We start from the raw sequence: 22,712 nt of genomic DNA, 5'->3' as shown, positions 1-22,712 counted from the left end.
GGAACTCACTCTGTAGAACCAGAGGGTCTCAAATTCACAAAGATCTGCCTGCCTCTGCCTCCTGAGTGCTGGGATTAAAGGCATGTGCAACCACCACCCAGCTGTAAACACTTTGTAAAATACTAATGGGACACAATAGAGGTTTGGAACACCATGAAAAGTTCTAACCTTCAAGGTAAGTGCACAGAAAATGATAATACCATAACAAAGATGTAGAGGATTTATCAGTAAAATCATAGAAGAAAATAGAAAGATGTCTGTCTAGGTACAAGAGGCCTACAGAATACCAAATAACATGGGACCAGAAAAGGCATTCCCAACATAATACATATTAACATATTACAGTTAAACCATTAAAAGCGCGGAATAAACAAGGGTATTGACAGTGACTCCATATGTGCACCTCACACGACTGTCTTGGCACACTCCTTGAAGGACCACAGGCTGCTCCACTAGGATGAAGGTCAGTCTGGCCAGCCCAGCCAACCGAAATGCAAGTTCCATTCTGGAGCCACTACCTTACAGACACCAGTATCTCATGTCACATTAAAAGGGGACTATATATATACATGTGTGTATATATATCTATATATACAATATGTATATATTGGTTTTTTTTTTTTGAGACAGGGTTTCTCTTTATAGCCTTGGCTATCCTGGAACTCGCTCTGTAGACCACGATGGCCTCAAACTCATAGAGATTCACCTGCCTCTACTTTCCAAGAACTGGAATTAAAGGCATGTGCCACTACCAGTCGGCCTTAAAAGGGGAACATTTACAAGATAACAACAGCAAAATCTTTTGAAAGCTAAAAATAGGATTTTTTTCTTTATCACAGAAAATACTGGCAAAGAAAACTAGAAAGAGGAAAGAAAAAGATAAAAATTAAAAGCAATTAAAAGAATTTAAAATCAGATAATCCAGAAAAACAGGTAAAACCAATACAGACAGCAAACACTTACCCAGGAAGCAATACTTAAAAAGTATGCAAATCGTTACCCTGACACTTTATCAGGCAACTGCAGAACAGAGGCTAAAGATCAGACTCGAAAAGCTCCCGAAGGGAAAGAGACAATATGCATTAAGGATCAAAAATCAGCTGACAAACGGACTCTCAAGAGCTTGAGTAAGCCAGCAGGTACTGGTACGGTTCTTCTGATGACGCCAAGCCCACATTCCTTTCTCATATAAAGTTTTGAGAAGGTTGTGTAGAACTGAGTCATACTGAGTCACACCAACGAACCAAAACATAGTGTTCATGCAGTCTTTCAAAGGAAGCTACCGGAGTCGGAGTGTCATTAAAATGAGGAGCAAAAGCTGAAAAGGAGGACAGATTGTTCAGAAAATGGAGATTCAATAGCAGGTAAAACCAATCAATCCAGAGGCAGTAGAAATGCAAAAGAAGATGGAGGGAAGAAGGGAGGAAGGGAGGGAGGGAGAAAGGAAATCCATTGTGTCTCTGAATCTAATTGGAACTAATATTGGGGTATAAATACAGAACCCTGAGAAAATGAAGCAATAAGGCAATCATATTAATTCCAAAATAAATGCAAAAATGAACCAAAGAAGGATATTCCATATACTTGTCACATCATCCAGCTATAGGGTAATTACATAGCCAAACTATTATAAATACCAAATGCTAACTTTAACAGAAAAAAGTGAGGTGTTCTGTATGAGAAGGGTGAAGGAGCATGGTGTCTAGAAGAGCAGTATAAGAACTAAAATTTAATCTTCCTGGTCCATAGCAGACCAGCAGATAAAACCTAAAGCCGAGCCATCACAGAATAATATAAGAATCACGGTGTTCGGGTGATACAAAGACTACGGAACAGTAAAAGACTTGAAAGTGTTTTCTCTGAGTAGTGATAGCTGGGTATAAAAAGGACAAAACAAAGCGAAACTGCTCTTCTTCACTGTAAGCTTTGGGAGGAAAAACAATGTATATTGTAGTTTCCAAATGTGTGTTTATGAACTTTGTTTTATGTGTGTGTATGTGGTTTTTGTCTATATTCTATTTATGTGGTTTTGTTGCTTTTGTTTGCCTATTTTCTAAAGAGAGAGAAAGAAGGGATGTGGAGTTTGCTGGATGGGAAGGCGGCAGGAATCTGGGAGGAGTTGTGGGAGGGAAAACGGTGAGCAGAACATATGAGGAAAAAAATTCCAATTAAATAAAAACCTCAACTTGAAATTACTTATGATAAATAATATGTTTAAAATAATCTAAGTTTATGGGCAAAAGTGAATAATTCTGAGCAGTATACATACCAAGAGATTCGGACAACCAAGAAGTTATTTGGGTAAAGGAAAGAAGTCACAACTAGACTGCAGTTCAAACCGAGGAGTCACAGAGAACAAAGGATCACGGCTGTTCTGTTCGGAACTGCAGGAGAAAGGGAAGGGAGGGGCTAAGAAACACTGAAGAGCTCTGCTGCATAAATCATATGGTCTTACTATATTAGAATTACAGAGTATTGTGGCCGCAAAGAGCTGTTTACATGGTTAACCACCTATTTCCCTCACTCTGCAGCTGTCTGGACAGGATTACACAGCCGCTCAGTAGAGAATCTGCACTCTTGCCCTTTAGTCTCACATTCATTACAGCACACCTGTGTGTGTGGTCAGCACATGTGTGTATTTAGGTTTGCACATGCGAGGCTGGAAGTTAACCGTGGAAACCTCCTTCCCTCCATCATCCTCTGACTTACTGAGGCAGGGTCTCCCAGTCTGAACCCAGACCTCCCCCAAAGCACAGTCTAAGTAGCCAGCTTGCTCTGGTGGGCAACTGCCTCCAACTTAGAAGCATCGGGGTTACAGGTGGGATGTCAACACACAGTATTTACATGTTCCAGGGACTCACACTCAAGTCCTTATGTTTGTGTGACAGGTGCTTCACCCATGGATCTACGTCTCAAGGAAATAATGCACCTCAAGTACTAAATACAAAATACACTCAAGTGCTTACTGGAAAGAATTTACACTTCATTTTAAAAAGGAATCCAGTGGTCGGAGTCCACGGGATTGCCTGCGGTTCCAGTACTTAGACAGATGAAGCAACAAAAGGACTACCATAAGTTTCAGGCCTGCCTGAGCTAATGGTAAGTTCAAGGCCAGCATGGACTACAATGCAAAACCATGTCTCTGGCCAACAAGAGGACCCGGTGGACAAAATCAAAAGCTATCACGCCAAAGACCTCGTTCAATACAAGAAGCAAACGGTAGACAGAGATAAATGACGCCTGGAAGGTTGTCCTCTGACCTCCAGAAAACGTGTGTGTGAGTCCCAGACACAGAAATCAATTTTTAATTTAAAAAAAATTTAATTCAAAACTTTATCATCTTGTTGGGCAGTGGCGGCGCACCCCTTTAATCCCAGCACTCTGGAGGCAGAGGCAGGTGAATCTCCATGAGTTCAAGGCCAGCCTGGTCTACAAGAGCTAGTTCCAGAACAGGCTCCAAAGATACAGAGAAACCCTGTCTTGGAAAACAAAACAAAACAAAACAAAACAAAAACCCAACTTTCTCATCTCAAAAAGTTTCCTTGGGGCTGGAGAGGTGGTTGAGCGGTTAGAGTATGCACTGCTCTTGAAAAGGATCCAAGTTGGGTTCTCCGCATTCACATGAAGCCCCTCACAACAGCTTATCAGGGCTCCGTAGGCACTGCACTCACAAGCACACAAACATGTAACTGAAAAAAAAAAAAATAAATCTTTTTAAACTCTACTTGTTAAGGTAAAAAGTGAAAAACTGGGAATGGTTCCCAATTTCACTAACCATGCTGTTCTGGGCGGCCCTGCACGCCACCACAGAGTCTGAAGAACATGGGCAACCTGGGATAAGCAGTATTGCCTATCTACCACCTCTTTTTGAATATGAAGAAAAAGTACAAATGGGGCTGATCTCTGAGGAATTCTTCCAGTTCCTTTATCCTAAAACTGCTGTAACAAGACCCTATATACTTGGAACTGGGCTTATCTTGTATTTTCTATCCAAAAAAATAAATGCCAAGTAACCCAGAGACCTTTTCTGCCATATCAAGTAGGGTTAACTGTCTATGTGATTAAAAATCCATTGATAAACTTAGCAAAAAAAAAAAATGCTCAACTAGAAATAAAGCGAGTGACCACCAAGGGATTCATGGAAAAGGCACAGCAAACACCGATCCAGAAGCAGGGTTACCTCTGATGCTCAGACGAACATTACCATGGCCGTGGCGGTCACTTACCAGTAATGGCTGTACAGGGCTACATAGTACAGGAGGTAAAGAGTCACCTAGACTATGCCATACTCCTGTACAGGACACGGTGGTGGACTGGGAGAAGCATGTGATGCAGAGCATCTCGACACGGCAGGGAAAGGAGGCCACTGCCACGTGCACTGTATGTATCTGGTATGTACCTAAAGCTGCTGGTGCACGACTGTATCTCTCTCAACTGCGATAGCCAGACACAGTTCACTAAACGGGGCCTGCTCTGTGTGTCAAAAATCCTCCTGTATTGCTAGCTATTGAAATTACAGATTCATTCCGTGGCTTAAATCCATTCTCCAGTAAGGTACTGCAGATCCTTGATCTGCATCTGAAGTTGTTTGGTGATGGCTTTTGAATAAGCATTTTGCAGCAACTTGCTGACTGACTAAAATAACCAAGTTATAGTATACACTTGTAACTAATTATACTATCTTGCAATACATTGACAAATGGAAAAAATAGTGAAAGGTAAAATTTTCAAGCACTGATCTTTCGTTTGTAAGACAAACAGGCATAGTCGAAGGAAAAAAAATAACCAGTTTCTTTTCCAACTTTTTATGAAGATATAGAACTGAGAAATGTTAACATCTTTAAGCTGCTCAAATTGTAGATTTAAAAATGTTTGTCCACCTTGAAAATGAAAATAGAAATGTATATTTTACTGTAATTTGTATTAGTGTTCAAACTACGAAGAACTCCCCTATTCAAATAAGTGATCATGGCCTGGGATCCAACGCTTGACTCAAAACAAGCTCTGAGAACAGACTTGTAGTAATAAATAGTCTAGTAGTCTCAAGAAATTGTTAGCATTCTACAAAAAGACCCTTTACTTAAAATAGCCTCTCATTAATGCTGAGAACCCATCACCAGCATTCAAGATTTGGGTTAAAGCCAGACATGGTAGCACACACCATTAGCCCAGCACTGGAGGCAGGAGGAGGAGAAGAGAGGGCCAGCCTATACAACAAACAAGATCACGTCCCCAAAATAGGGGACATAATCAGGCTTCGTCCCCCCCCCCAAAAAAAACCACATTTGGGTCATTTTCTTAGTCATGTTAAAACTGTCTGACATTAAATGGAAAAATTGGGTCTTTTTAACTTAATTATTAATTTTAACTCAAGAATTTTCCTCATTTTACAAAAGAATTACATATACGAAGAGGTAGTTCTCACATATTCATTCATCAGTCTACTTCATGCTCAAAAACCTCCTTAGAGACATTGAGTGACTGTCTCAGAGTTGGGGGCTATATAGTGGCAGTAGAATTACATGGTCTTTATTCCATTTCAACATTTCTAACACAAAAGTTCCTATTTTTTTTTTACAGCCAATTGTTTTCAGAAAGTTTTCAGTTTTCAATGTGGAAAACAAGTTTTTTTGTTTGTTTTTTTTTTTTAAATAAAAAGTCAGGCATCCGAAAATCTTTAACATGTCTAGTTCGTTCTTTCTCACACATATTCTACTTCAAATATCCTCTAGAGTAATAAATACACCAACTAGAACTGGCACACACTTTTTATGAGCAGTAACTAGAACTCAGATTTTTCTATTCTTGTATATTTAATCAGAGAAATGCAAACTGCTATTTTATAATTAGTAAGCAGTAACAGTTATTCTGTACTGCTTCATTATTTTAACATTTATGTTAGGATAAAAAACTTATTTCACCATAACCAAAGCTTGTTCATATTAAAGCACTGACAAGATCACACACTACTGAAACCAGGCCTATGTTTTCAGTAAGAGAAGTACTTCATGTGACAAAGATCTCTGTGCTTCATTAAAATCGGAGGGGAGAGAATGAAAGGATTACTTAAAGACGTGTTCAGAAGCAATAAATCCACACCAATGGTTTATAAACACGTCTTCTGTGCACCTAAAACCTCTCCAAATCAACATATAATTAAGTCAGCTGATCAAAGACAATCACTGCAAATTGTGTGAAGAGACTTCCTATATTACATCACTAGAGCATGGCTTATCAATAAAATATACCAAAATATTTGTTGGCAAATATAAAAGAGTTCCAAATCTCTATTTTAGAAAAAAGTCATTTATTTTAAGGAACCCTACCAAAATTTATTTTGGTATCAAACAAGTGTAACTAGTAATGAAACAAAATGTATCTATAATTGTGGCAAGATGCTAATTTGTTTATTAAAAAGCATACAAAATTAGCTTAATTACAATATCAACTTATCAAAGGTTCTTAAAGTCAATTTTGCTTTTGGAAAAGTATCAAGTCTTCATATCCAGAATAACAGCCTTTTATTATTGGGATTTATGGAACTATACATCAGATCTTCAAACAATGACATCAAATGAAACCCTGTATCATATTATATTACCCTTTTCCTGAAAGCTTGGAATGTAAATAAATTTTTTTTAATTGAAGGAAAAAATGTGAACAAAATACCCCCTAAAACACCAAACATATGTCAGAATCGCTTGTTGATGGAATTCAACATGAACAAATTAATTTTACATTGCTAAAAAAAAAAAGCCTTAAATTGAGTTTTTTTCTTTATTAAAAAAGCTTTTAAAGCAATTTCAGATCTTTGAGTCTTACAACAAAACAGTTCATTAGTTTTAGCTAGGAAATTCACATCCACAAAGGCATCCTCAGACAGTACATATCTTCAAAGTATATATACACAAAACTAAAGTTCTTAAATTGTTAACAAATCTAAGAGCAATAATTTAATATTATATTGAAAAATACAGGTAGCCTTAAGAGACATGCTTGGTCAATTTTTCTTAAAGCTTTAGAGTTTGTTGCCCAAACATTTAAAAACAAAGGAAAAAATATCCCAACTCCTTCCTGTTGGCTTTCAAGGTATCAATTTACAGACAGAACTAAAAGAAATATCCATGGTCTCCAACTATATCTGCCATGAATTTAAACACACATCTATAGTCTATAATATAAAAGTAAAAAATATATATAATTTCAGCCTACGATGAATTTACCTAGTAAGTTTTACAGGAGAAATATCACATGAGACCCAAATAAATGTCAGATATAAAATTATATGACATGGCTTCATTCAAACACACAAAAAATTCAAGTCAGAAAAACTAGACTGGCTTTTTTACATCACCAGCTTTCATGAGAGCCTTAATGGCTCTTGCCCTCATCTCAAGTTCTAGAAGTTCCAGCTGCTGCGCAGAAGGCTGAACATCTTCTGGAGGAGGAACAGTCAGAGTGGCCGCTCTGAGCTCCTTTGGGCTGCACTCTGCCAGTCCCAGAATCTCATTCACACTTTTCTCAATGTCTTTCTCCAGGTCGTCTATCTGAGCAGCTTCACTCTGGACTGTATTTTCTGGGGCTTCTGGAGCAGTGGCAGTGGCAGTGGTGGCAGCAGCAGCGGCTTCGTCATTGCATGGGCCTTCTATATCGCTGTCATAAGCATCTGCATTTATACTGAGTACATCACTATCTTCCCCTTTGCCTGAAACAAACAAAAGAAGGGGGTGGGGGAGAACCATGTAACCCAAAGCTCTGGGTCAACATTTTCTTCTACTTCTGACGAAGGGGTTGCCCTGACCTATCCCCACTCCTGAGGCCCAAGTTCATCTGTAATTCTTAGTGCACTCACTTCTTACTTGACTCTTCAACTTGAAAAACAAATTATATTTCATGTAAATCCTAGAGTAGTTTTCATTCCAATTTGGTGAAACACGGATCATTGGGAAACTTGGCCCATCATATGCAGTTCCCTTGATCGATTTTCCTAATTAAAGTGTCATAATGTCTTATACCACAATGAAGTTTATAGATTACAAAATGAGGACTCATGTTGAAAACCTTTTAAATAGAATATTATTGGGGTAATACAATTTTATCCTAGAGGATACACTTTGCTTTGTAGACTAGAAAAAGAAAAAAATGTCATCAGGAAACTAGATATTCTGCACATCGCTTATCACAAATCCTCTCTTATACTCATTGAAGCACTTGGTTCTGAATCAGTAAATTAATGAAGTTGGTATACAAGCATTTTAATGTTATGAAACTCTGATGTCAAGAATTTAATCTAAATGCAGATTATGATGCTCACGTAACTGTCTTGGCCTTGGCACTGGATATTACCTAACTTTAGATATCATTTACAACATTGAGTGATCACTTATTATCTGAATTTATTTCTATTTTAAGTATCAAACATGTTTTTATTTAAAAATTAATTCTCACACTTTTGGTGTAAGAATAAAAGTTATTTATAAAATACTGAATGGCAAGTGAAAACAACTGTTAACAGAATGAACAGGAAAGAGAAAATTCTACCTCATTTGTTTTGTAACATATACTCTACCAACCTTAATCTATAGCACTCAAATTACAAAACCACTTCCAATTCTAAAATTAAAGCAGAAAAACCAGTCAATCTATCATTTTTGTTGCCACACATAGAATGTGTAAGATAGTTGCAATTTAATAGATTCTAAAGAGCATTTTGTATCTCCTCCAAAGAAGCAAGAATTTCCAAACAGCAAAAAAAAAAAAAATCACAGCAAAATGAATAATTCTTCTTCTACAAAATGTTTGATAGAAATATTCTAACTTGAGATAAAAACAAACATAAGACATGAGTCTGCAGAACACTGCACACTCAAATCATAGCATGTTCTTTAACTTCATCAGCAGAAAGATGGCTTCCAAATGCCCATCTGAGCTAAGAAGTACAAAGTTACACACACATTTTTAAAGCCTGTTTATATAGCCTTATTTAAGACCCAGCCATAGCTAAAGAGTCACTCCCCTGAGCGTACATAGTAAAATGCTTTATAAAATCAGGACCACCAGAGATTCAGGATCAAAATGTCCAGAGATTCAGTCCCAAGCTCAAAGAAAATCTTTTTGAGTGCATTTCAAACATTTAAATGGAAAGAGATATACTGCTTTATACCTTTGCTTTTCTATCACAATACATCATTCTATCACTAAAGAAATTTGGTGTTCTCTGCTCACATTCAGAATTATCAAATCCAAGTAACTCGAGTTCTCTACAACACAGTATTGCTGAAGGTATTCACAGGTTGCATCTGTCCACTGTATACCACAGGTACCAAAACTCTGTAGCATTACATACCTAAAATGATTTGACATGTGCAGTTTTTCACAAAATTGAAAGTAAGTAACTTGTAGAAGTCATTAATTGAAGGTATCAATACCATTAGCCTCTCTACTATTTCTTAAGTTTCATCATTTCAGTAGAATCAGTCAGTAACTCATTTTTTAAAATTATCACCTGAAAACATATGAACACATTTCCAAAATAATTTGTTCTCATCGTTTATCAGAAGGGACTTATAAGGAATTTCCTTGTCTCACTAAGCAGAAAAGGCAAAGCTTATACATTCTTTTCAAAGAAGTGATTATCTTAAATGCCTATTCAAACTCATTAAAACTGTGTTCTATTCCTCTATACTCTCACTCTAGGTATATCTGTAAACACAAGAGTTGTGTGCATACTCATTTTCAGGGCAAAGTGAGTGCCAACTGAAATCATGCAAGAATTCCACAAAGTACCAACTTCAAATTTACAAATAAACTTACAGGAGTCTTAGAGTAACAATCTAAAAGGTAAATTATTTCTATTCCTTTAAATAAAATCTCATCACTAGAAAGAGCTTAAGCAGATAATGTAATATCTACTTTAATCAAAGTTTTAGAATTATTTTTTAGAAATTTATGTTCAAACTTTTTTCATAATAGACATACTCATGTGAATTATGTTAAGAATCCCAAAACTTGGTTTGTAGGCAAATTACATACTTGGGACTTTACAAAAGCACTAGTACTTAAATCCACTTTAATTACTCAAGCTTTATTAAAGATCTTTTTTTAAAAAAAAGACTTGATATATGCATAATATAAACAAAGGTTATTAAAATACAATAAGAAAAATAAAGTACAAATAAACCTAAATTGAAATATCAAATATGCAATTAAAATAGTAAGAATAAAAATTCAAACTATTAACTAAAACTATAAAAGACTAATCAAAAATAGTGCAGGGGAAAAAAAACAAGAAAAAATGAGCCCCAAGTTGCTGATGTTACAGAGCTGTAGTAATTAACTTTATTCACAGGAAACGGAGTCTATGATATATTCCTTATATTAACTCTGCTCCTCCAGTAAGATGGGTGACACCTCATATTACAGACTTTATAGAACTCTTCAGAGAAAAGCAATGTAAATAAAGAATGGGGTGAACTGATTATAGGAAAGGATTAAGGGGCCTTAAGAGCTTGGCTAGGCTACAGTGCTAGGAGACAAAGTGAAAGTGGGGGGTGGGGAGAGTAAAAAGTAATAAAGAATACAGGGATTTCCTGCGCATTTTTCTCTTATACTTGATGCTGCAGTCAATTCTGTGCCAATGCACATCCTATCACACTGTCCTCCGGTCTGCACTCTGTTTCAATGCGCATCCTATCACACTGTCCTCCGGTCTGCACTCTGTGCCAATGCGCATCCTATCACACTGTCCTCCGGTCCATACTCTGTGCCAATGCGCATCCTATCACACTGTCCTCCGGTCCGTACTCTGTGCCAATGCGCATCCGATCACACTGTCCTTCGGTCTGTAAGCTCTCAGCACTTCTCTTTTGTTCATGTCCTTGCTATCCTCTGTCTATCCTACCTGGTTGGTTCATAACCCAAACGCTGAACATGAGCACTAAAGAATTTTAAATAATAAACCAATTCATCTAGACTCAATATCTAGGCAGAAACATTAATCAATCATTACTCAAATTAATCATTGACATAGGTGAATATTCTGATTTAACAGAGTAATATTTGTTTACATTATTTGATGAGCGACAGATACGAGCATAGGAGACGAGCATGAAGGTTAAATATTTGACACTAAACATAACACCTTACACACTTTAAACATTTTACTGCCAAGGAGAAGAAAATAACCACTATCCATTCAGTTTAACACAAACTTCTGGGTCGAGGATTATAGGTTCAGTCTCCAACACTGAGAATGCTCTGAAGAACACACACCCACAAGAAACATCATGGGTATAAATAAAAAGGGCTTTCACTATGGAATAGGCAAAGATAAAATGCAATATTTGTATTTTACAATAATCTGCAACAAATTTCACTGCTTGAGAACTGCAAGGTTTCACAAAATTAAGTAAGAGGAAAACATTTCATGTCTATACTTGACTTTTTTCTAAGTATTTTCGATAGGACAGTCAATAAAAGTAAATAAACACAAAAACAGTGATGCCATCACAAGCTACACCACAGTGGAACTCATAAAAGTTAAAAGGCTATTTTAAGTTGTATTGGCGTATTTAGCATTTGTAAGGTCTTGTTATATTCTGGTTGTTAATTGAGCTCTTATTTGTAACACGAAAGGCTGGCCTGCCTGTGAAACTTTCTGATGGTGCATTAATACATAAAGCCAAGAGACAAGGCCTAGAAGAGTGAGCATTTACACAGCGGTCCGATTCCTACAAATGGCGACTAGTCACACAGGAGAGAAATACCTAAAGAATAGTACAAAATGGAAATTACTTGAAGAGAAGACAAGTAAATATGAGTCCTTCCTAAGCAACAAGAGAAAAAGGCTAAATATGTAAATATGAAAATCCCGCAAACAACAATAAAGTCGTTTCAGTTAAAGTCCTAGGGTTAGGGGTACAGCCCAATGGCAAGGGTTGCTCTAGTCCATGAAAGGCCCTGAGTAGAAGCCTGGGACAGGAAGGAAAAAAAGAAAAGAAAAATGAAAAAGAAAAAGGTAAAGACTTCTGAGATATGGATAGAATTCAAGAAAACACTACCAAAATAATTTTGTAAAAAAGGAAAAGTATAGAAATATATAGTTACAGATATGTATCATTGAGAAACAATCACAAGCAAGGGCAAGGGGTAGCAAGGCAATAGAGCTGGCCCTGGCAGTGTGAGTGCAGGGGAGCCAGATGTGAGGCCTTGAGAACAACAGAACAAGGGAACTGGCCCCACTCCTTGCTGCCTGCTGCATTGGGTGAGCTAGTGGGGCAGAACTGGAGAGCACACCCAGGTGGTGAGCTACCACTCAGGTCCACCCAACATTCACCTCATCTGTGAACTGTTGGAGCATGTGAAGGGGGTGGACCTGCAGATCGAAAATTGCAGGACCTCCACCAATACAGGACAGTAATAAGATACCCAAGAGGAGTCCCAGTGAGGGCCCAGCATCAATACTGCACCAGAAGCCAGAGGCCTGGAACCAGACCAATGACTCATCGCAATGAACACTTACCCGTAAAGATGTATGGACTAAAGAGTATACTGTGTGACTTATTGAACCATACTACAGAATAGCGTGCGTGCGTGTGTGTTTTGGTTTTTGGTTCTTTTAAATTTTGTTTTGTTTTGAGGGTGGAGGTTGTAAGGGCAGAGGGCAAATGAGAGAGCATGGGGAAATGAGAGGGATCTGGATGCATAATACAAAATCCACAGAGAATCAATAAAAAGTTTAAAAAGAAAAAAAAGAGGGTGCGGGTAGCAAGCAACGGGTCAGGCTTTCCACAAATTAAAAACCACAAAGGACCAACAAATAGATGAAAAAAGTTTCAACATAATTTCTAGTTAAGAAAATGTAAATTTAAAAGATACTGCTTTTAAGCCAGGCATGGTAGCACATGCCTTTAATTGAAACACAAAGGAGTTTGAGGTCAGCCTGGTCTATATACTGATACCCAAAGAAAGAAAAAGATATTACTTTTTACTGATTAGAGCTTTTAGTTTTTTGTGAGACAAGAGGGAATCTAGTACATTGGCAAAATAGAAAAATTACAAAAATAAGTTAAGGGAATAGGGCTCAGTGGTTAAGAAAAACCTGTTGCTCTTGAAGAGGACCTGGGTTTAGTTCCCAGCACTGGCACAGTGATTCACAAACACCCTTAACTCCAGTTCCAGGGGACCATATGCCATCTTCTGACTTCCATAGGCATCAGGAATACACACTTGTACACATAAAGAAATTAAGCAAGGGGTGGTGAGAAACACCTATCATAAACTCTGGGGACAGGGCTGAGAGACCTTGAGTTCAAGACCAACCTGGTCTATACAGGAGAGCTCGTCTCAACAAAGAAAAGCAGGAGCTTTTTGCAGCAGATAGAAACTATTACGGAAGTTCACAACTGGTCAAAGTACAGAGTATACATAACTCCAGGGTACCCATCCCTAAAGTGGAACATCTATAACACAGCCCTACCCTCAAGGCACCAGGAACATCAAGGAACAGGAGATGGAAATATTCTAAGGGCTGAGGACCAGGAGGACTGCTATAAACAATATCTTCTGGGCATGACAGGGAAGTTATACCCATGAATTATCAACAATGATTGTCCACACAAGACCACATCAGTTCACACCCAGAATGAAACGGGGAAGGGCTCATAAGGTCCTGGTGCGGGAGAATTGTCTGTATTCTGTCAATCATATTTTAATAAAACGCTGATTGGCCAGGCAGGCAGTATAGGTGGGAAAACCAGACAGGAAGTAGAGGTGATGCAATGAAAACAGGAGTATCCTGGAAAGCAGGAAGCCATTCCTTCACTCCTGCGCAGACCACCGAAGAGGCAACATGTAAGCTGTCACACTGAGAAAGGTACTGAGCCCATGTGGCTAACATAGATAAGGATAATGGGGTAATATATGTTATAAGAGTTAACAAGAAGCCTGACCTAATGGGCCAATCAGTTTATAATCTTATGGAGTCCCGTATGTGATTTTCTTTGGGGTTTGCCGGCTGGGGGGTACCGGGCAGGACGGAAACCCCAACAAGCCGGCCCTCATGCTACATATGGCGCCCAGACGTGGATAACTGAATCCACAAAAAGCCTGAGAAAGCTTGGAAAAGAATAGAGTAAAGCATGGCTTCTTGGTGGCAGCAATTTCTCAGGTCTACTTTGCTTGCTAGAGGCAAGCAAGCGCTCTCATCTGAGAGAGGCTTCCTGACTCAGCTTTAGCTGCAAAACCTTGCAGCTCTTTAAAGAGGTCCTGCCACAAAACACTTAAATGTTGTTGATGACAAGCTGAACGCATTCTTTTCATTTTCAGCTGTAGCAGGAGAAAAGCTGTGCTGTTTTAAAATGCCGGCTATCTGGACTGTCCTGCCAGGACAAACTCTGACTCTTGCAGGCAGGCAGTCCGACTGAGTGTGGTCTGTGAGCAGAATGATGCAGCTTGCTTGCTAGCAAGGACCTTGAAACACCATAGAGTTGTGGCAGTGAACACAGCTCTGGCTGGTATCTCAGCTATGAATCTGGAAAGCTAAGGAATGAGCTGGATCTAGCTGTCAAAGTCACGGCTTTCCATATTGCTTTGTAAATTAAAGGCTCATGTGGTCAGAAAAAGAGATATACAGTAAAGAGAGATTCAAAGAGGAAGAAAACCTCTAAATGTTTTACAGTGTGTTAGAAATATATATGCAGGCTAAAAGTTAAAGTTCTTAATGTAAAAAAAGGAAGAAAGAAAATAGTTGGGTGTGGTGGTACACACCATTTATCCCAATGCCTGGGAGGTAGAGGCATATTGACCTCTGTGACTTCAAGGGGCAGAGGTAGATTGACCTCTGTGACCTCAAGGTGTGGTAGTACACGCCTTTAATCCCAATGCCTGTGAGGCAGAGACAGATCTCTGTGAGTTCAAAGTGTGGTAGCACACACCTTTAATCCCAGTGCTGGGGAGGCAGAGACGGAAGGATCTCTGAATTCAAGGACAGCCTGGTCTACAGTGTTATTCCAGGACAAAGATATACAGAGAACCTGTCTCAAAAAGTAAAAGTAAAAATAAAAGAAATAGAGGTTAAAGTAAAGCCACATAAAGATGGAAAATATACAGAGAATCTTGATACTGTATGCTATTATGCTCTCTTTGGATTGTTTGAATGCTGAGGAAGGAGCAACAACTGCTAAAAGACTTTTGTTTATAAATGCTGCTGAACCAACCCAAGATAGGTATTTTGAAAATACCTTGGCTTCAAAACTGAAGTCAAAAGGTATGTTACTTTGGAGAAGAGATTTTGCTTTTGTTTCCACAGAAAATGAGAGGCTATGGATTTATTCAGAGTTAAGAAAAATCATCTTTGACCAAGGGAGGCCACCTGAGAAATCTCCGACAGGAACAGATGGCCCAGATGACAGAGTTCTACATCCAGAACTGATTTAAGACTGCAGCCTGCGATGATCAAGACTCCCAGGATACTTCAGTCAGGACTTGATTATAACTCTAAATTTTCTTTAGGTCCCCATAAGATCATCAGTGCCCCCAACCAGCAGGAAGTAGCCTGAAATACTACGCCCACATTCCCAACAAATGGACTATGGGTATTTTTCTTTGTTTTAAAAAAAAAAAAGAGGGAAATGGTGCGGGAGAATTGTCTGTATTCTGTCAATCATATTTTAATAAAACGCTGATTGGCCAGGCAGGCAGTATAGGTGGGAAAACCAGACAGGAAGTAGAGGTGATGCAATGAAAACAGGAGTATCCTGGAAAGCAGGAAGCCATTCCTTCACTCCTGCGCAGACCACCGAAGAGGCAACATGTAAGCTGTCACACTGAGAAAGGTACTGAGCCCATGTGGCTAACATAGATAAGGATAATGGGGTAATATATGTTATAAGAGTTAACAAGAAGCCTGACCTAATGGGCCAATCAGTTTATAATCTTATGGAGTCCCGTATGTGATTTTCTTTGGGGTTTGCCGGCTGGGGGGTACCGGGCAGGACGGAAACCCCAACAAGCCGGCCCTCATGCTACAAGGTCCCACACCTAGATAAAGAACTACAGGCAATCACCTGCTAAGGGTCAGTTTTCTTTAGGAACAGGCCCCATAGGCTATCCATGCTCGTGTGGTTAGCCCTATGCCCCTGGGCATACAGCAATACTAATTGGTAGATTTTACACACATTCTCTCTGCTAGCAACATCTTAATACTTCACAATCTGTCGGAATAGTCTGTGCTCAGCTTTGCTGTCTATTTCACATATGGACATGTTGCCTAAAACATTGCTTTTGCTTAATTAAATATATATATATATATAAGCACGGGGAAAGGTAATAAAATATAAAGGTCTTTTAATAAACTCATAAAGCAAACTATCATTATCAGTATGCTAAAAAACCTGACACAATATTTCATTAAACAAGCAATCATTCCCCAAAACTCAGAATATTTTGATTGAAGAAGTAGTAAAAATAATGGCCACTGTCAGTTCTTTTTACAGTCATTCTTTTCCTCAGGAGACATAAAGAAGTAGAGGGAACCCATTTGGGGGGGGGGAATTATCACGCTAACAAAGGTGGAAATTGTAAAAGTATCCCATGGGTTTGGGGTTTTGTTTTGTTTTTGTTTTTCTCCTGGAATAGTCAGAGAGAAGGCATGGGGAAAGACAGTTTAGGGGCATAGGAAGGCTCTATATTAAACTCTATAAATATCACCCAAATTACAAAATATCAAAAGAAATGTGACCTACAGAAAAGTGACTATTATAAGCACATTTTAAAGAGTCCATCATCCATCAACATAGAAGACTGGTAGAGAGCCTTATTACACATGTAATGAAAACAAAGCCAGAGACTAAAGGAAGCAAACAACAGATGGCCCATCTTGGTGAGGACAGAAAGGAAAAACAAGCACAGAAACAATGTGCTTTTCTGAGAAGGCACTGGAACGGCAGGTGAAATAAGCCAATACTGTTACAAAGCTAGAGTACTTTGCTTTCGTCTTCTGTATAAAGAATAATGTACGGACTATGAGGGGCAGCGAGATGATTCAACCAGTAAGGTGCTTTTCACCAAAGCTGACTGGTGATCTGAATTTAATCCCCAGTACTCACAGGTAGAAGGAAAAAACAGATACCTACAATCCGCCCTCTGACCTGCACAACGGCACAAGCACACACATTTATTCATCTATTTTCTTACTTATTCAAAAAAATTGACTTAAGTCCAATGTCTATGAACTAGTACTGAAGACTTAAAAGAACCAAGATATAAATAACTCTGTCTAATGAAGCACTCTATTTAAGTGGATAATCAGATGTGAATTCAAAAGCACTACAAAGTAGACAGCTACTTAAGAGTAAGAACCATGTCCAACTAGAATGTGGATATCCCTAAATATTTGTCAAGCTGTAAACAATAACTAGCAGTATTTAATAGGCAATGGTGGTTGCAATCAGATGCTGATCAGTTCTGTATCAACAGTAGACTAGGGCGCTTCACAGATTTGGAGCTCTTTGATTTTGCCTAAAGTTTGTTACTCACATAAACGAACTTAAGTCTTACATGTAGACATTTGGATCACAGTGTTGAAGCCCAGTGACAACTGACAGATTTTCACTTATACTCTAGCAGTGCAGGGCCAGCTAACAAATGAAGATAACTTCTTCATTTGTCTGCAAGCCTGACACCAACCCTGGGAAAGCCGAGGTGTATTACGTCTATGAGCTCTGGAGGAGGGGAGGGTAAACTAACTAGTTTAGACAGGCCAGAGAGAATTGGCATATGAAAGACCCATGTAATGAACTAGACAGCAAACACCAATAGCACAGATGAGAATGCTTGGAGTGCTGAAAGTCATCCAGGCTTTCTTCCTGTCAGTCTTGGGACTACTTAAGACCACCACCTATGGGATGTAGAAAAGTTCAGAGTCCTGAAGCACTCACTCTATAAAGTCAGGAGTGAAGGAGGGCCATACTGAGAATAGGAAAATCATCAATGGATCAAATGCAGTTAGGAGTCAGGAGGAGAAGGAAGCATCGACTTAGTTGTCAGCAACAGTTCAAAAGAAGGGGAGAGAATGATTTGGTAGAAGAACTGTCAAAATACAATAGAACCTGGGTACAAATAGAGGGCAAATCCTGACAGTGCAGAGCTCATCAGGTCAAGAACAGGTGAACATGAAGGGGAAAAGAGTACACATCTGTTTCCTTTTTTAAGTTCTTTCCAGGCCAGGGACATTTTATCTCTTTAGCCCTAGTGCCTAGCACTAAACAACAACGTGTTAGATGAAGAGATCAGTTCCAGAATTTTTAAATATACAAAGACACTTAAAACTCATTTTAAAACTTACGTTGTTTATTTTTTGAGACTGTGATATAATTACATCATTTCTCCCTTTCCTCCCTCCAAGCTCTCCCAAATAGCTCTGCTTGCTCACTTACAATTCAATAACTTCTTCACTGACTGTTGTCACATGCATATATTATGTATATGTACTCACTATGTATATACACATATACTTCTACATAAATACAGCCTGCTTGGTCTGTATAATGTTAATTGTATATATGTTTTCAGGGCTTAATTGGGTTACCAATTAATGTGCTATTTTGATAACCCAAAGGTCTCAGAATAACTAAGGAATATAAGTTGTTGGGAGCCACCTGGAGGCACAGGTGGTCCTGCAGTTTGGAGGTAGCCATGTGGGGCTGAGCACCCCTGCCTGCACCCTTGCCTGCACATGCTCAGACCAGCAGAATGGCATTAACCAATCAGGACAGCGTTCAAGCCGCTCCACCGTTTAAAAGCAGATGCCTCGGGACCCTACTTCCTCTCTCTAAGCTTTCTCTCGTCCCTGCTCTATCTTCCCTTCCCCCAATTTTCCTCAAGGGAATGCTCCAAATAAAGATGTGACCAGAGAAGGAATTCTCGTTTTTGGTGGGGTTCATTCCTGCTGGACAGGATGGCGCCCCGCAACTGGTGCTCGAAACCCCGGACGCTGAGGGACCCTGACAACTACGCCGGGGGACCCTGAGAAAGCCCGGGAGAAAAAGCCAAGATCAGACACCAGCACAGAGAGCCTTGAATTTCAGAACTCTGAGAACATGGAGCGGTGAGTGACGTCGGTTGAATTCCTCCAGAAAGGGGAGGAAAAGAAATGTAAAAAAGAATTTCAAAGGATAGGCCTAAAATAGAAAAGAAAAAAAAAAAAATCAAAGTTAAGGTATCTGAAAGAAGGTACAGAAAGCAACGGGGAAGAAAAATCCCTTAAGTTCAGTGCAGGAGGGATGTAAACAGCAGCAAAAAAGGCGAGGTAACTAAGGCGGGACTTTGAGGACGATGGGGTACGGGAGACCGCGGCTTCCGCTCCCTTTCCGTCCACCTGCGTACTCGCTGTTAGAGACTTGGAGGCAACAGTCTCGTAGGGAGGCGAACTTGATCACTGCCTTTCCTATTCTTAAAGAGCCACAGAGCTTTTGGAGGTGATTTTCGCCTAATTTTGTTAAGAGAGCTCAGTCTCTGGCTCTCACGTACAAAAAACTTTAATTTTTTGACTGAGAAAGACAAGCTGCTTGATCGTGCTGAGAGTGCTGGCGGCAGCCGGCCCGCCTTTGAGCGGTAATGCCTGATTAAAAACACGGAAGTGGGCCAGGCACGGTGGTGCACACCTGTAATCCCAGCTACTCAGGAGGGAGACGCAAAATTGCACTCTCCAGTGCTAGCTCGTTCGGGAGGCATGGCCATGCTAACCAGTTGCTGGCGGGAAATTTGCTGGAGTCCGCAGAGGCCTGCGAATAGCCAGGTCGCGGGCGGGCTAAAGTCCGTGTGACATCAGAGGCCTTCTGGCGGGGCTATGGTTTTTGGAGGACTTTTTCAGCACCTGAGCGGACTCGCCTGACTGAGGCGGAAGCTGCGTGGTGAGCAGCGGCGCCATAGAAGGCAGAGAGGAGCTGAATCGGCTCTGCGGAAAAACTGTGTTTCCATAGCAACATGGGCGAGCGGGGAGGTGAGTTCCCAGAGAACGGGGCTCTGCGCGCGGGCGGACCGGGCAGGAGAAGCCCCTCCACGGGTGGGCGGATGCCCCCCCTCGCCGGAGCTTGAAAAAGACTCACAGCCGGTGGTGCGAGTTCATTGCCTGAGGTGAAACGGCGAGCCCGCGCACGGCCCGGGGCGGGGCCATGCGGAGCGCGCCACATTGGGCCTCAGAGGCGGAGCTATGGCAGCCGCCGCCGTCTGCTGCCGCCGCCGTCCGCTGCCCGCCGCCCTCAGCCAAGGTCGCTAAGAATTCAGTCAGATAAAAACATTTGTCGCCAAGAATTCAGTCAGATAAAAACATTTATCCCCCAAACATCGCCCCTTTGTCAGCAGGAAGTAGCCAGATGATCGACGTCCATTCTCCCTCAAAGAACTGGTCCTAATTATCATAATAAAGGCGCGTCAACCTGGTTATCATTACCTATTGCCCCTGGCAACGGGTGAAATAAACAATGTTACCTAGAGGTTTTTTCATCTGAATAGGGGAGCTGGAGAGATGGCTCAGAGGTTAGGAGCACTGACTGCTCTTCCAAAGGTCCTGAGTTCAATTCCCAGTGACAACTGCTTTGGTTTTTAAACAATAGAGGGGGACTACACTACCAGTGACAGCTTCCCCCAGAGAAAGGATTTCTCTTGCATTCTATACACTTAATTTTTAATTCAAAATTTTGCTGGTACAGGCAAACAAGATTTGCTTTTTGAAACAGAGACCTGCAGGTCTCTAAGTTCAAAACCAGCCTACTTCCAGTACTGATTGTGCTGAATTTTTACACTGAGAGTTTTTAATACTCTTAAATGTTAATTTGGGAGGAGAGTTTTGTTTATGTTTTTCTAGGAATGCTGACATACATCTGGATGCCAGCGAGACCGACCAGAGAGATAAAGAAGATGACCCAATGGATGCTGAATGTCCTGCTGTGGAAGATTCGTACGGAGACAGCAGAGATGACCTTCTGGGCGGTGCCAAGAGCAGCTGTTTCACACCATCGACTTGAGCAACACCCTGTGCAACCTCTTATCTCTGACTCTATTTTGCCTTTTCCCTCCTTGGGGATGGGTGGGAGCAGATATCCTTGGCATGCTGCGTCTAGGTGGGGACCAGATTGGAAAATAGTTTTGCCTTATTGCTCTTAAAGACAATAATTAGGGGGAGATGTTGGGAGCCACCTGGAGGCACAGGTGGTCCTGCAGTTTGGAGGTAGCCATGTGGGGCTGAGCACCCCTGCCTGCACCCTTGCCTGCACATGCTCAGACCAGCAGAATGGCATTAACCAATCAGGACAGCGTTCAAGCCGCTCCACCGTTTAAAAGCAGATGCCTCGGGACCCTACTTCCTCTCTCTAAGCTTTCTCTCGTCCCTGCTCTATCTTCCCTTCCCCCAATTTTCCTCAAGGGAATGCTCCAAATAAAGATGTGACCAGAGAAGGAATTCTCGTTTTTGGTGGGGTTCATTCCTGCTGGACAGGATGGCGCCCCGCAACACCAGCAGAATGGCATTAACCAATCAGGACAGCGTTCAAGCCGCTCCACCGTTTAAAAGCAGATGCCTCGGGACCCTACTTCCTCTCTCTAAGCTTTCTCTCGTCCCTGCTCTATCTTCCCTTCCCCCAATTTTCCTCAAGGGAATGCTCCAAATAAAGATGTGACCAGAGAAGGAATTCTCGTTTTTGGTGGGGTTCATTCCTGCTGGACAGGATGGCGCCCCGCAATAAGTCACATGCAGAAACAGTCACAGGATTGGGAGCCAGCTCCACTGGTAAAGTGTCATGTAAGCATGAGGGCCTAAGCTCTATCCTGACAAACATGTTTTTTGGGGGGGAAAAAAAAGAACCTTAGTCATGGAAGCACATACAACTGTAATCCCAGCACTGGGGAAACAGAGAAAGGTGGATCCCTGGGGGCTTTCTGGCCAGTCAATCAAACCAAACTGGCAAGCTCCATGCTAAATGAGAGCTCTTGTCTTATTAAAAAAAAAAAAAAAAGTGACACCTGAAAAACAACCTGAGGGTTGACCTCTGACCCCATATACCCACACATGCACACACCTATACACACCAAACAATATCTAAGACAGATGTAATGGCATATACCCATGGTCCTACCTCTTCATTGGCTGAGATGGGAAGTGTTTAATGACTTAAAGTACCGACTATACCAAACAGGATCCAAATACCTGCTGGAAACTTGTGTTGTGCAGTCTCTGAAATAACTGCCCTAAGAATCCTAGGAAACATATCACAAAATCAAATGCTTAAAAATGGACATAACTTAAAGACATAAGGAAATAAATATTTCTCAGTATACTCAATCAACCCTTCTGTAATTTCATTCTTCATGAAACAAGTCAGGCATGGTTGCTCATGCTTATATCATCCAATATTTAAAGGCTGAGGTAGGAGAACCATATTAAAGGCCAGCCTGAGCTATAAACTATATATAACCTTATATCCAATTATGGCTAACTAACCTAGCCAATCACTGAGCTCCTGGTTCAACTGAGATCCCTGCCTCAATAACTAACGCCTATGTCATACCAAGAAAAAAAAATAATAACAAGTAATTTAGGGGAGGCTGGGCATGATGGCACAAGCCCTTGATCCTAGTATCTGAGAGGCTGAGGAGATTAGATTTCTATGAGTTCTAGGCTAGCCTAGTCTACACAGTGAATTCCAGTTGGGCAGGAC

At 40.4% G+C, this 22,712-nt stretch overlaps 1 protein-coding gene, 1 long non-coding RNA gene and 1 pseudogene across 2 annotated transcripts in view; 2 read left to right on the top strand and 1 right to left on the bottom strand.

The window, feature by feature from the left end:
- Positions 1–6,385: 6,385 nt before the first annotated feature.
- Positions 6,386–22,712, bottom strand: part of Caap1 (caspase activity and apoptosis inhibitor 1) — a 54,171-nt gene continuing 37,844 nt past the window's right edge. The window contains exon 6 of the mRNA XM_085686254.2: positions 6,386–7,705. Coding sequence (XP_085542380.1) covers positions 7,332–7,705 — 374 coding nt within the window. The 3' untranslated portion in view covers positions 6,386–7,331. The remainder of the gene's footprint in view (positions 7,706–22,712) is intronic.
- LOC148122756 (uncharacterized) lies at positions 13,678–15,937 on the top strand. The gene is made up of 2 exons (XR_015737564.1): positions 13,678–13,873; positions 15,308–15,937. It is a non-coding gene; the product is annotated as an uncharacterized LOC148122756 (long non-coding RNA).
- On the top strand, positions 19,951–20,140 carry LOC148122755 (Nuclear RNase P; annotated as a pseudogene).

This window comes from Myodes glareolus, chromosome 3 (assembly GCF_982192425.1).
Source record: "Myodes glareolus chromosome 3, mMyoGla1.1, whole genome shotgun sequence".
Lineage (NCBI taxonomy): Eukaryota > Metazoa > Chordata > Mammalia > Rodentia > Cricetidae > Myodes > Myodes glareolus.
The sequence above is the reverse complement of the archived record's forward strand: the minus strand, read 5'-3'. Positions and strand labels throughout refer to the sequence as shown.